The sequence below is a fragment of the Trichosurus vulpecula genome, chromosome 6, assembly GCF_011100635.1.
Source record: "Trichosurus vulpecula isolate mTriVul1 chromosome 6, mTriVul1.pri, whole genome shotgun sequence".
In the NCBI taxonomy this organism is placed as follows: Eukaryota; Metazoa; Chordata; class Mammalia; order Diprotodontia; family Phalangeridae; genus Trichosurus; species Trichosurus vulpecula.
In genome coordinates, this window is record NC_050578.1 from 233,112,310 (window position 1) to 233,125,720 (window position 13,411).

The 13,411-nt window shown below is 36.6% G+C and overlaps 1 protein-coding gene across 1 annotated transcript in view; it reads left to right on the top strand.

The window, feature by feature from the left end:
* The window catches only part of PRMT3 (protein arginine methyltransferase 3), a 160,746-nt gene extending 152,217 nt beyond the window's left edge, over positions 1 to 8,529 (top strand). The window contains exon 16 of the mRNA XM_036763634.1: positions 5,786 to 8,529. Within this exon, the coding sequence (XP_036619529.1) occupies positions 5,786 to 5,895 (110 nt within the window). The 3' untranslated portion in view covers positions 5,896 to 8,529. The remainder of the gene's footprint in view (positions 1 to 5,785) is intronic.
* Positions 8,530 to 13,411: the final 4,882 nt, after the last annotated feature.

Below are 13,411 nucleotides of genomic sequence, written 5' to 3' on the forward strand. Positions count from 1 at the left end.
GTAAATTAGATGGAGATTAGACCAGAAACAGGCAAACCACTTAGGAGACTACTGCAGTCATCCAGGTAAGGCCTTAACTAGGGAAGCAGCCATGTAAATAGAGAAAAGGGGACAGTGATGAGGAGGATAGAATTGGCAAGCCTTGGCAACTAATTGGATTAGAGAAGGTGAGCAAAGTCAAAGATTACTCTGGGTTTGTAAATTCAAATAAGTAGGGTGGGATGGTGCTTCCCTTGATAGGAATAGAAATGTTTTGAGGACATGCAGGTTTGGGGGGGAGTACTGAATTTCATTTGGGGCATTTTGATTTTGAAAATGTAAATAGAATATTGATATAGAGAAGCCTCCTGGCATTTGGCAGTGTGAGTCTGAAGTTTAGCAGTACTTCACTTTAGGACAAACTGGAACACATCTAAAGGATAAGGATGGTGGGAAGTTGACAACCGTGCTATTAACAGGTTCGATTGAAGGAGATGGTAAAATTTATCCTGGAGAAAAGATTTTGGCAGAAGGTGATATCTGACCTTAAGTACTTGAAGGGCTATTATTATGTGTTCAGATATAGGTTGGAGTAAATCAGTGGTGTCATTGACTTAGAAAACCACAAATGAACATTATGTTGTATTTTTATTTTGTTCAATATTTCCCAATTAAACTGTAATCTAGTTCCAGCAAGAAGGGCTGGTGTTTGACACCTCTGGACTAGATGACCTCTGAGTTCCTTTCTAATCTTGAGATCAAAACAAGGTTAAATTGTTCCCTCTATACCTTGTTTTGATGATTCAAGGTCACTTATATGAATATCAGTTATAAGAACCACAGAAGTTTTAGTGTCATCTGGTTAGACAGGATGGCCAGGACTTTACTATAACCAAAGATCACAGAATCTTCCATACTTATTTCAACAATACTTCTATTTGCTTCTCAAAGTATATTTAGAAGATTTCTTTGGAAATGACCTTCAGAACTATCTGCGAAATATTGTACCTCTCAACTAGTCAGTAAGATCCATGAGGTCAGAAACTGTGTTGACTAAATCTAATCTTTGTATCTATCACTGTTCAATATGGAACAGGTTCTTAACACATGCCTGTTTAATTGAATTCTTTTGACTGTGCACAGTGCTGGCAAACTTTTGTCCTATTTTGATTTTGGATCGTAGACAAAATGAATTCAAAACAACATTTGATAAAATTAAGATGGCAGATCATGTAGGTCCAAAATCAGGTATGTCTATGAAGGAATCATAGTAGTTTTCTTTGGTAACTCATAAACTAATCCTAGAGACAGTTCTTGAGGAGGAGTTGCAAAAATATTTTAAGCCATGGAGACCTTCATTTTAATGAATGTATTACCTCCGAAAGTGACAGCTTTGAAGGGGACCATGCATATTTAGAAGTAAAAGAGGTGATATGTTTTTAAAATAGTCCCATTATTTATAGTTAAACTTTGTATGACAATGTTTACATAAAGCTACTGATACACTAATATATGATACATAATGCTATTGTTATAATCCAGCTGAAAACAAATTAATGATTTCTCCTCCCCATGCTAGAGGAAGTCAAACTTCTACGTAATGCAAAGCTGTGTTCTTCAATCTTTATTGTGGATACTGTTTATATATTCTCTAGGTATGGTATTCTTTGCTTTTAAAGGGATAAATTAAAATGCTATAATAAATATAGATTCAATATTTTTTAATTGAACTGCAAAACTGGATTCTGTTGTGCTTGAGGCAGTCTGCCTGTGATAAGGGCAAGGTGATGCAGCTCAGCTCCAGAGAGAGCATCCTCTGCAGCCAACAAAACAGCAGACCTGCTTAAAGACATCTACATGACACTGATTAATTACTCTGATCTACTTTGGTGTTATAGCCGTTGCCTTTGCACCTTAGACAGTCTGTAAGGATTGGAGGGTGTGTTTGCCAACCACAGATTACATATTTATTAGGTGACTTCCTGATATTTGTTTCTTTGAAATGAATACATAAATGCTTAAATCATCCATTGGTGTACTTTTAAGATAGAGCTTTTCTTATTGTGTTATTTCACTTTTATAACCAATTAATACTGTGTTGTAGATCACGTGATTACAGTTAGACATGACCTAGGAGATCGTTTAGTCCAACCTCTGCTTCATTTTAAAGAGGAGAGACTGAAACAGATCAGATTTGTCCATAGTCATGGAGCTTATAGGTAACATATCATGTTGCTATTTGAAAAACAAAACAAGCCAAAAAAGACCCGTTAAGGTAAAGCAGACTCCGACTTAAACTTTATCTCTGGATACATTACAAAATCAATGAATCTGGGAAAGCTGTTCAGGCGAATTCAGACCAGCCGTGGAGCATGTTACAACTGATTTAGTTTAAAGCAGACAAAATAAACAACCTCATAACAAAATGGAGTTACCACAGAACTATGGGCAAAGAATTGTCCTGAATAACTAGGAGGAGTACAAAGGATTCTGATACCATTCTAGCCTTAAGTAGAGATTTTGACAGAATGTTATATGAAAGGTGAAGTATTCCAGGTTCAATAATCAGTCTGTGTTGGAATAAAAGGTTTATGAAAACCTGTATTTTAAGAATTTTGAATAGCATGTACTATGTCATAATGAGATGTGTTACCTAGAATGAGAAAGAAAATCTAATAAACCACTTAATAGCAATTCACAGTTGCTAATTTCAATGTTGATTTTATATCAGTAACTTAAAACTAGATAGATAATAAGCATTTATTAAGCATCTACTATGTGCCCAGGCACTGTGCACATTACAAATATTACATCATTTGATCCTCACAACTGTGAAATAGGTGATGCTATTATCCCCAATTTACGGATGGAGAAACTGGGGAAGACAAGTTAATTTCCAGATTCATGCAACTAGTCACTACCTAAGGCCAAATTTGAACTCAGTGAATAGAGAGCCCAGTTTGCCTGAGTTTCCTCATCTGTAAAATGAATTAGAGAAGGAAATGCAAACAACTCCAGTATCTTTGTCAAGAAAACTCCAAATGGGGTCATAAAGAGTTGAACATAACTGAAAAACAACTGAATGACAACTTTCTGACTCCAAGTCCCTAGTAATCACTCACAATAGTGGATACTTATTAGTATATATATTCATACAGTAGCAAACAAAATTACTTCTCATCATAAATTATCTAAATGTTATATGTTTGATAAACAGGAACTGTCTAATTTGAATCTTGGTCTCCATGTAACCTTGGACAAGTCACTTCAATGATGCATTAGTGATTAATTGGAACTTTTAAGTACCCCAGAAATCTTCTAGTTCATTCAACCTTTCATTTTGCAGTCGTGGAACCTGAATTTGTCATCCAGTGATTCAGAGGAATAGCTAAGCCTCAGATCAAAGTCTCATGATTGCTATTCCACTGCTCTTCCTACTATATCACATTGCCCTCTCGATACCATTTACATTTAACTCTTTAAAACAGGACCTCTTCATTTTTTTGTGTTGTGGACCCCTTTGACAGACTGGACAAGCCTATGGATTCCTTCTCAGAAGAGTGTTTTTGTTTCTCTAAACACTGGGGCACCTCTCACCCAGGATAGAAGTTCAGGGGTAATCTGAACTAATTTGATTTCACTGTTAATCAGCACAGGAACTTTGTGACCTGGTCCAGCTTCTGCTTCCCTAGGCAGCTTCATGACTCCCCATTCAATGTGGGCTTATCATATTGATGTCAACTTAGCCAGATCAGCTCAGAGTTTCGCAGCGCAGAACTCCCAAGCTTCAAAGACTCACCAGTCTCTCCCACTTCAGTAGCTGGGATTATAGACATGGGCTACTATGCCCAGAAGAATATAGTGTTTTTAAATACATAAAATTAATAGGATTACAAAGGAAACTATATATTGAAATAAAAAGGTGTTTTTTTTTTCCCCATCCAAATTTATAAACCCTGGAAATATGTCCACAGATGACTTAGACATCTGTTGGACCAGATTAAAAACCCTTGCTTTATTATGATAAGGTTGGAGTAGTTGATCTCCAAGATTCTTTCCACCTGTAAACCAAATGATTGTTTCTTTTTTTTTTTTTTTTGGCAGTGGGGGTGGTATGGTGTGAGTGGGAGGTAGCTGGGGTTAAGTGACTTGCCCAGGGTCACACCTCTAGTAAATATCTGAATCCTTGTTTGAACTCCTGACTCCAGGGCTAGTGCTGTATCCACTATGCCACTTAGCTGCCCCTGATTGTAAGTTTAAGCAGTGTGGTAGCTGGCATAAAAAATTAAAAGTAAAAATAATATACATTTTCAGAAATAATTGAAATAATTATTAACTTGAACTTCATCAGAAATATAAAACTTGTAGCACTGTTGCTGTGAGCACTGTATCCCTATCATATTAAGTAACCTAACAAAGGGTGGTTGAGATAGAATGTCATTGCTGTATTTTTTTTTAAAAAAAACATTGAGGAATATATCAGAATTATAATCAGAAAACTGAGCTACAATTAATGAAAAAGTGTAACTACTCTTTTCTTCATTGTAAATATATTAGATTTCTTCCAGAGTCTTCCTTCCATTAATATAGACTCTCCCTACTCCAAGATGTTATATTAAAGTACATGAATTTAGAAAGTATCAATTTTGTGAAAGATAGACTTTATGTTCCTGCATTTCCAGCCATTTCTCTGCGAGGTCTCCACATGCTCCCATTAGAATGTAAGCATTTTGAGGTCAGGGACTGTCTTACTTTGTATTCGTATCCACAATTATTGGGACAATGCCTGACACATACTAAACAATAAATACTTTTTCCACCTGTGACTTTTTTTAATAACTTCACATATTACCTAACTGGAGATTAAGAATTGCTGTTTGAAACTACCACATTGAAAAAATTTCATAATTAGTTAGATTTAAAAATTTGAGGAAATTTATGTTTTTTAACGTTATCACTAATATTATACCATGTTTTTTTATAATTGTTTTTGAAGCGTTTTATTAGGGGTCGTTGTTGTGTTAGCACAGATTGTTAAGCCTGAGGATATATCTGAGAAAGTGTAAAATGCCCTTTGGTTTGGTCTGTCATTTTTGCTTCCTTATTAAAAAATACTTCTTGCCAGAAAAATTCTGAAATGAACATGCAATATAATTACTTATTTGTTTAGAATGTCTTGTATTTTATTAGATTGCTTTCCACCTCTGGTATAATTAGAAGTGTGCATCTAAGAAGTGTGTATTTTAAAATCTATAATCTTATTAAAACAAACCCAGTTTGTCTTTCTAGCTGTGAATTATATTGATATCCTGTGGCTATTTTATGTAAAAGCAATGTGTTTGTGTTAAAGGATATATTTTCCTTACTTTATAGTTATAAAGCTTTCTTTTGGATTCTGCTTACATAGACATATAGAATGATACTTTCAAAGATGGTGACTTTCTTTATCTCATCTATTGCTAGTGCCACTGTTGAAACTTTACTGTGTACCAGAAGTTATAAACACCCTGTATATTTCTCTGTTATAAACATGTGTAGCACATCTTTCTTTTTGAATTGGTATCATTAAGGACTAGTGCCTGATTTCTCCCATGAAGCTAGAGCTGGGGACCCTGACCCTGTACAACCATATACATTGCTTTGCCATCAAAGTGCTAGCGTTTGGCATCTGTAGGGAATGATTGCTTTTTTTGAATGACAATGCTATTAATTCATAAAGCATATCACATTTGAAGTCTATTATGAGTAGTACCTTAGTTATCATCCGTAAAATTTCTCTAATATTCAAATTTCCTTTTTTTTTTAGGTGAGACCTTAAAAGGAAAGATAACCGTTCAAAAGAACAGGAAAGACCCACGTTCTCTCATCGTTACTCTTAAATTGAATAACTTAAGTCAGACCTATAGCCTTCAGTGAAAGTGATTCTGTGTATACAAAACTAAGTGAAGACATATTGGGTGAAGAAGCATGAGGTGCGGGGAGCTGTTCCTTCACGTGGTTGATGGGTCCTTCACTAATGAGTCTCTTGAATAAGAGAAAGGGGGGAGAGATGTTTCACACAAGCACCAACCGATTAATTTCTAAAATGGGATCTGTGTAATCATGTACTCTTAAGTCTGACAACAAACTATCAAGCAAGATAGATTTCCTATGCTGTGAAAATAATGAAAATTAAAATTGACTTAAATTTGGAATAAATGTAGCTGGAAAAAACATCAGTTTTCATCATATAAATTACAGTTGAAAAAATTTAGGAGAACTCTTTTAGTTTCCCAACTTAGCTGATCCTGTTGTGGACGGCCCTTAGGGTCATCGTCCTGTATCTTCATATTGTGAGCTCTCTACTTGGACATCCTTTCACTATTACCCAGTATATGTAAAGTCAAAAGCTGTGCCTGAAGGTCCATAGTATTTTCAAAGACCCAGAAGTTCATATATTATCATTTTCTTCCCTCTAATGACTTTTTCAATTAAATTATGTACTGGTAACAGTTGTAAAGTTTGGTTAAATATACAACAGTTAATGGTAATATTATATAATGTTTCGCTGTCTAAAATTATGCTATTTGCAATTATTGCCTCAGGTTGAAAGAAAAAAGTAGCAAGCATTCAATAAAATAATATATAGTACTACAATCAATATTTAAAATGGGTCCTACAAAGTAGCCCCTTTAACAGAACACATTTTAAAGTCATGTGCCCATGCCTTGCAATCAAAAGATGGGTTTTTCTCAGAACTAAATATGCAGGGAGTATTATTATAACACGGTTCTACCAAAGAAAATTCCTTTCTTTCAGATAAAATTTGGGAACCCCAACTCCAACTATCTACTACCCCTTACTGTGTGTTATCCCAATAATATAATTGGAAATCAGTATGTTTGTAAGATAAAGAGAAATTGCTTTCTCTCCATTAGACTTAAAAAAAAAAATTCATCATCATAGTTTTTAATCCAAGAGCAATCAAGAATCGAAACTTCCCCTCAGCCATCACTACTACCAAATATTACAATTTTAATGTCAAAAGAGAAAGTATATCCCTTCAAATGGTAAGGTTAAGATAATCACCAGATACTCATACCTACATTCCTTCAATTTTATTGGTGCTAAACTTAACCAGTTTCCTCATATTGAAATTCCTAAATCATTCACTTTCTAGGATACAGCAATAAATTTAAGTGTAAGAATTGAAAACAGTGAGGCCTAAAATGATGATGACGACGATGATTATGACTACCTGAAATACTTAAGAATTCCTTTTCATTTGCCTCACTGGGCTGAATAGAATGGGCTGATAGAATCCGACAGGATCCCACAGGAAAATACTGTGCATGGCAGAGAACTCAGCAAACGCCATCAGGATTCTTTTCTAGGAGGTAAGGGCCAGATTAGTCCAAAACTGTGACGTCTGTTCCTTCCAAAGAAGAATACTTCCTTATTGAATTAATAGCTAAGAAATATTATACCCCGCCCAAAGAGTATTGAAATGAATTGCTCCCTTTTAAAAGGATACACTCAAGAAATATGAATTTGACATTAACCATAAACACAATCTCAAAATGTGGCTATTTTTCTGAATGGACAATATTAGCGAGCCGTCTGTGATGGTAAGTGAAACTATTTAAAGAAGAATTTCCTCTTATAAGACTCAGCTCTATTCACATGGCTTGTTACCTTGATAAGCCAATCAGATTTCCTTCTATTGGTCTCATTTCTAGAAGCCATAATTATTAGACAACAGTTCTTTTCATGCTTGTCAAAAATGACCATCCCAGGAAAGAAATTCATGTATCTCTCCCTAACCAAACTACAACTAGGGTAGGGTTATTTGCACTTACAATTCCTATCAGCTAGGTAAGAGTGACTTACAAGCTAGATGGGCATCAGCATTCAGGACTCTACTATTCTCCTTGCCAGTCCTCCAGGATTCCTTCTCAGTATAAAAGCTCCCCCACAGTAGCAACATAACTGTCCCGTATTCCTTGCATGGGCCTTAGACCACCAACCTTAAGGATCTAATTACTGTCATGCCCCTGCCCCAAAGCTAGTCTTCTCCCACTATGCCTACAGTCCACCACTTTTCCCTCATTCCTGTCCATCTTTATTTAGAGCTTGTGGAACCTGGTTTTGTCAACCATACCTTAGGGGTGTAGGCAGTACTCTGGAAGAAGGGTTACCCCTTAGGCTCTCCTGTTAATTGAATTTGCACTTAATGCTTGAATGGCTAGTTACTAGATCTGTCCTCTAAACCTGGGGTGTCAAACGCAAATAGAAATGGGAGCCACCAAACTGTATCTAAGGAACCCTGCAGGCCACAGATTGAGTTAGAAAACCATATGTTCATGTATTTTTTTTTTGTTAAACATCAACACATTAAAATCAAATAGGAACTACATTTTAATCTGGTTCTGGTTACATTCAAGAGTGTTGTGGGCTATGGGTTTGACACTACTCAAAAGCTCTTTAGTCACATTAGTCTTAAATGCCAGGTCTTGGAATAAAATGTCTTTCCTTAAAATTCTCTGGTAAATAAACACATACTTTGACAAATAGTGTCCTTTTCATTTGATGATAGATGGGGATTTATAGTTTTAAATGTTTTTTTTTTCCTTGAGTATTTTTGTGTGTAGTTTCTACGGGGAAAAAGAGCACAGTTTTTTAAAATTTCATTTTCTAAAATTTGTGACAGTTGTAATTTTAATTTCATTTTCTAAAATTTGTGAGTTGTAATTTTTTTTCTCTAAACCTATGGTTTATCAGAGTAGGGAATTCCCTACACCAGTGCAGATCAGCCACCTGCCTGTTATTGTATGACCTTAGAGAGGTCCCAGACAACAATGAAAGATTTAGTGTCCACATCTTATATTTGCCAGGGGCGGGAAGTGAACCCAAATCGTTATCGCTCCAAAGCCAGCCTTCTACCTATTATACCATACTTCTCTGTAATTGTAATGCCACAAATAAATCCCGAGAACACCATAAAAGTGGAAGACAAACAGGTTTTTAAATAGAAGTAGAACTATGTGCATTTACATGTGCGTGGGCCTAGTTCATATATAAATAGCTTATGGTCCCTCAACACCTAGTCCATTGCTTTTCACTCCCCACAATATCAAACAAGCCCTCTGGTTTCCTCATCTGAGGAATGGAAGGGTTGAACTAGATGATCTCTGATATCTCTTCTAACTCTAAGACAATTTTATAGTTAGCACTGAAGTTTAAAACTTTTTATAATTAATATCCTTTAATCTTCATACACCCATTCTCTAAATTTCCTTTATTCCCAGTCAAGTAGAACTCTTCAACAATTTGTTTTGCTCAATTACGTATATTTATTATGTGGGTTTTAGTTTTCTTTTAAATTGGGGGGAGGGAGAGAAAATGTTAATTGAAAATGAAATAAAATGGAGAAAAAACAAGTACCTAGTCTATATGCAAAGTCCTGTGCTAGGCATTAGAGAATACTACACCCTTTGCTGCAAAGGGTGATTTGGGAACTTCCATTTTTTTACAAGATCAGAATCCACACAAAAGAGGTAGGAAACAAACATTACTGCTCCATCTCCTTTTTGTTTATTTGTTTATTTATTTTCAGTTTTCAACATTCACTATCATAAGTTTTCAATTTTTTCCCTCTCTCTCCCCCCTCCCTCCCCAACAGCGTGCAATCCGATGTGGGCCTCACACATACATTCCTATTAAACACATTTTCACATTAGTCATATTGCCTAGAGGAAGTATAACGAATGGGAGAAACCATGAAAAAGAAAACAAAACAAAAAAGAAAAGAGTCTGCTTCGCTCTGCGTTCTGACTCCATAGTTCTTTCTCTGGATGTGGATAGCATTTTCATCATGAGTCTTTTGGAAAAATTTTAGGTCCTTGCATTGCTGAGAAGGGCTAAGTCTGAAAATCCATCCTCACATACTGTGGCTGTTACTGTGTACAGTGTTCTAGTTCTGCTCACTTCACTCAGCATCAGTTCACATAAGTCTGTCCAGGTTTTTCTGAAGTCCTGTTCATCATTTCTTATAGCACAATAGTATTCCATTACTTTCATATACCACAACTTGTTCAGCCATTCCCCAGTTGATGGGTATCCTCTCAATTTCCAGTTCTTAGCCAGCACAAAAAGAGCTCATGTAAATATTTTTGTACACGTGGGTCCTTTTCCCTTTGTATGATCTCTTTGGGATACAGCCCAAAAGCAGTATTGCTGGGTCAAAGGGTACGCAAATTTTTGTAGCCCTATAGCATAGTTCCAAATTGCTCTCCAGAATGGTTGGGTCAGCTCACATCTCCATCAACAATGAATTAGTATTCCAACTTTCCCACATCTTCTCCAACATTTATCATTTTCCTGTTTTGTCATGTTAACCAATCTGATAGTAATAATGTGGTACCTCAGAGTTGTTTTGGTTTTCATCTCTCTAATCAATAGTGATTTAGAGCATTTTTTCATATGATAGCTTTAATTTCTTCCTCTGAAAACTGTCTATTCATATCCTTTGACCATTTATCAATTGGGGAATGACTTGTATTGTAAATTTGACTCAGTTCTCTACATATTTTAGAAATGAGGCCTTCATCAGAGATACTAGTTGTAAAAATTCTTTCCCAGTTTTCTGCTTCTCCATCTCCTTTCAGATGAAGTCTAAAAGCCCACCAAGATTGACACCAGGATACTCAGTGGTGCGTCTGCTTTGTGGGTTTTACATATGCTTGCATTTTAAATTTCTTAAATGCTGGTCGTTCCAAAATGGTGCATTACCATTATTAACCTCTAGGAAAAGTAGAGGCAAATAGACTCCTGCTTTGTTCTCTCAAATCAGGTAGAAAGTAGGTATTAGCTTCAAATATCTCAAACCAAATTTTGGTAGGACATGTTGCCATGCTTTTAGCATACCATTCCTGAAATTCCAGTCCTGATACTGTAGGACAAGTATATGTGATGGAATCTCTGCAAATATCTATCTTAAGAGCACTATTTGATTTTGATGGTCTGGCAATTGGTAGTATAGTCTAAGCTTTACAAGCAGTTTTTAGGGACTTAGAATTTAACTGCTTAATTAAAGCTACCTGAGGATCTATCTTCAGGGGTGGGGAACCTGCAGCCTCAAGGCCACATGTAGTCCTCTAGGTCCTCAAGTTCGACCTTATGACTCCAAACTTCACAGAACAAATCCCCAAAGGATTAGGTCAAAGGGTCTCACTTGAGGACCTAGAAGGCCATATGTGGCCCCCCAGGCTGCAGGTTCCCCACTCCTGATCTACCTTCATGCTCTATGACACTTTTGTCAGTGACTTGGTTGAAGATACATAATATAAACATGCAGATTGCAGATAACACAAAGCTGAGTGGGATAACATGTTGAATGATGATCAAGATCCAAAAAGATCTTGACAGGCTAAAACAATGGACCAAATTCAAAATGATTAAATTTATCGAGATATACCTAAAAATCCTACTCTTAGATTTAGAAAATCAGTGTCACAAGTACAAGATGGGAAGATTTGTCTAAGTAGCAGTTCATCTGAAAAAGATACCTGGGGCTTTAGTGGACTGCAAGATCAGTTTGAATCAGCAATATGATGTTATAGGAGTCAGGAAAAATTAAATTATGTCAGGCTGCATTAAATAGAGCAAGATAGTGTCTAGAGCATTGAAGGTGGTGGTTCCACCTTACTCTGGTTGGGCCATATCTAGAGTATAGAGTACTAGGGGCCATATTTTAGGAAAGATGTTGGCAAGATGGTCAGTAATCAAGATAGCAAAGAGACTCAAGACTGTGCTGTACAAGAGTTGACTGAAAGAACTCCAGATATTAAGACTGCAAAAGAAAAGATTTGGAGGGTGGGAGAAGACCTAATAGTTGTCTCCAAGTATATGAATGGCTGTCAACAGAAGGGAATTAAAGTGATCTAGTAGAGGAAACAACTAGGAGCAAAGATTAAACTGCAGAGAGGTGTATTTGGGGCATAAAGGTACAAACTTCCTAACAAGTCTTTAGAAAAGTGATCTGGACTGCCTTGGGAGGTGTCAAGTTTCCCCATGCTGGAAATCTTCCAACAAATATCAGATGGCGACTTGTTGGGGATATTATAAAGAGGAGTCTTGTTCAGGAAGTTCAATCTGGTAGTCTCTAGCCTAAGCACTTGAATTAATCTCCCAGCCTTAAATTTATGATATTTTTAGATAGGAGTAAACATATCATAGTTCTTACTATTTATCATCCCCTGTCCTCCCTCCAGAAGTTGGAAGAGGAAGAGCCATTCAGTTATTAAGGGACAGACCATTGCTTATAAAAGCTTCAGAGGAGTAATTAAGGTTTCAGGGCCTGTCTCAGATATGGCCCCATAGACTTAATGGTTCAGGGGAAAGTACCAGAGAGTGGAAGAACTTACTGAGCCTGCTTCTAGTACCAAGCTGAATGAAACTTGATTACTATTCTCCAAGACATTTGGGTATAGACTAAAGAACTTTATTATGTGAAAAAAGAAAGCTGAGACCTGGATTCTCATTTGAGTTGTGACGTTTACCAGCTATGTGACCTTGGGAGAATTATTTCATTCCAAATATTTCACTAGTTTTTTCCTAGAACCATGGAATCCCGTCTAGTTTAACCTGTACTGGAGCACTCAGTATTTCCAGTAACGTATGTGGGTGGGCGGAGGTATCTAAAGTGGGATAGACAGTGGTAAGAGCAGGAAGAGGTCCTGGTTCTGCAACTGACTATCTGTGTGACCTTGAGCAAGTTTGAGAGAGCAGTCTTAGGGGAGCAGGGATGGAAGAAGAAAAATTTTAACAAATTGAGTAGAGGGTAAGTAGGAAAGGGAGGCATTGGATGTAAATAGCGTTTTCAAATAGTTTGGCATTAAAATGGAAGAGAGTAATAAGCCAGTAGCTAGATGAGATAGAAGATTCAAAAGAATGTTGTATTACAGCAAGGGATGTAAGTCTCCCCTGGTGTCCCTCTACAAGTTTGTAGGCTTATAGGAAGGAGCTATTAAAGAAAAAAATTAACTCATTCCATGCAGAAGTCTCTACTCTGGCATTTGTACAAGTTTTACATTGGCAGAATGGAAAGCAAGAGCTTCGTTTGGTCATCTAGAGTGTTACCTCTATGACCCGGTCCACAAGCTGTCCAGGGAAAGATCAGGTGACTTTAATAGTGGAGCCCTCTAGTCGCATTTTCATCTATTTTAACACTCTTTTTGGGCTGAACACCTTGCCATAGCATCATAGACTTAGAGCTGAAAGGCACCTTAGAAGCCAACCCTTCATTTCACAGATAAGGAAGCAGACTAAGGTGTCCGAGGCAGGGTGAGAATTCAGGTCTTCCAGACTCTAAGTCCAGTATACTATCATTGTGCCACCTAGCTCCCTGACTTTATTTTTTCCCTTCTGTAATGTCTTCTCTTCCTTTTTTGAA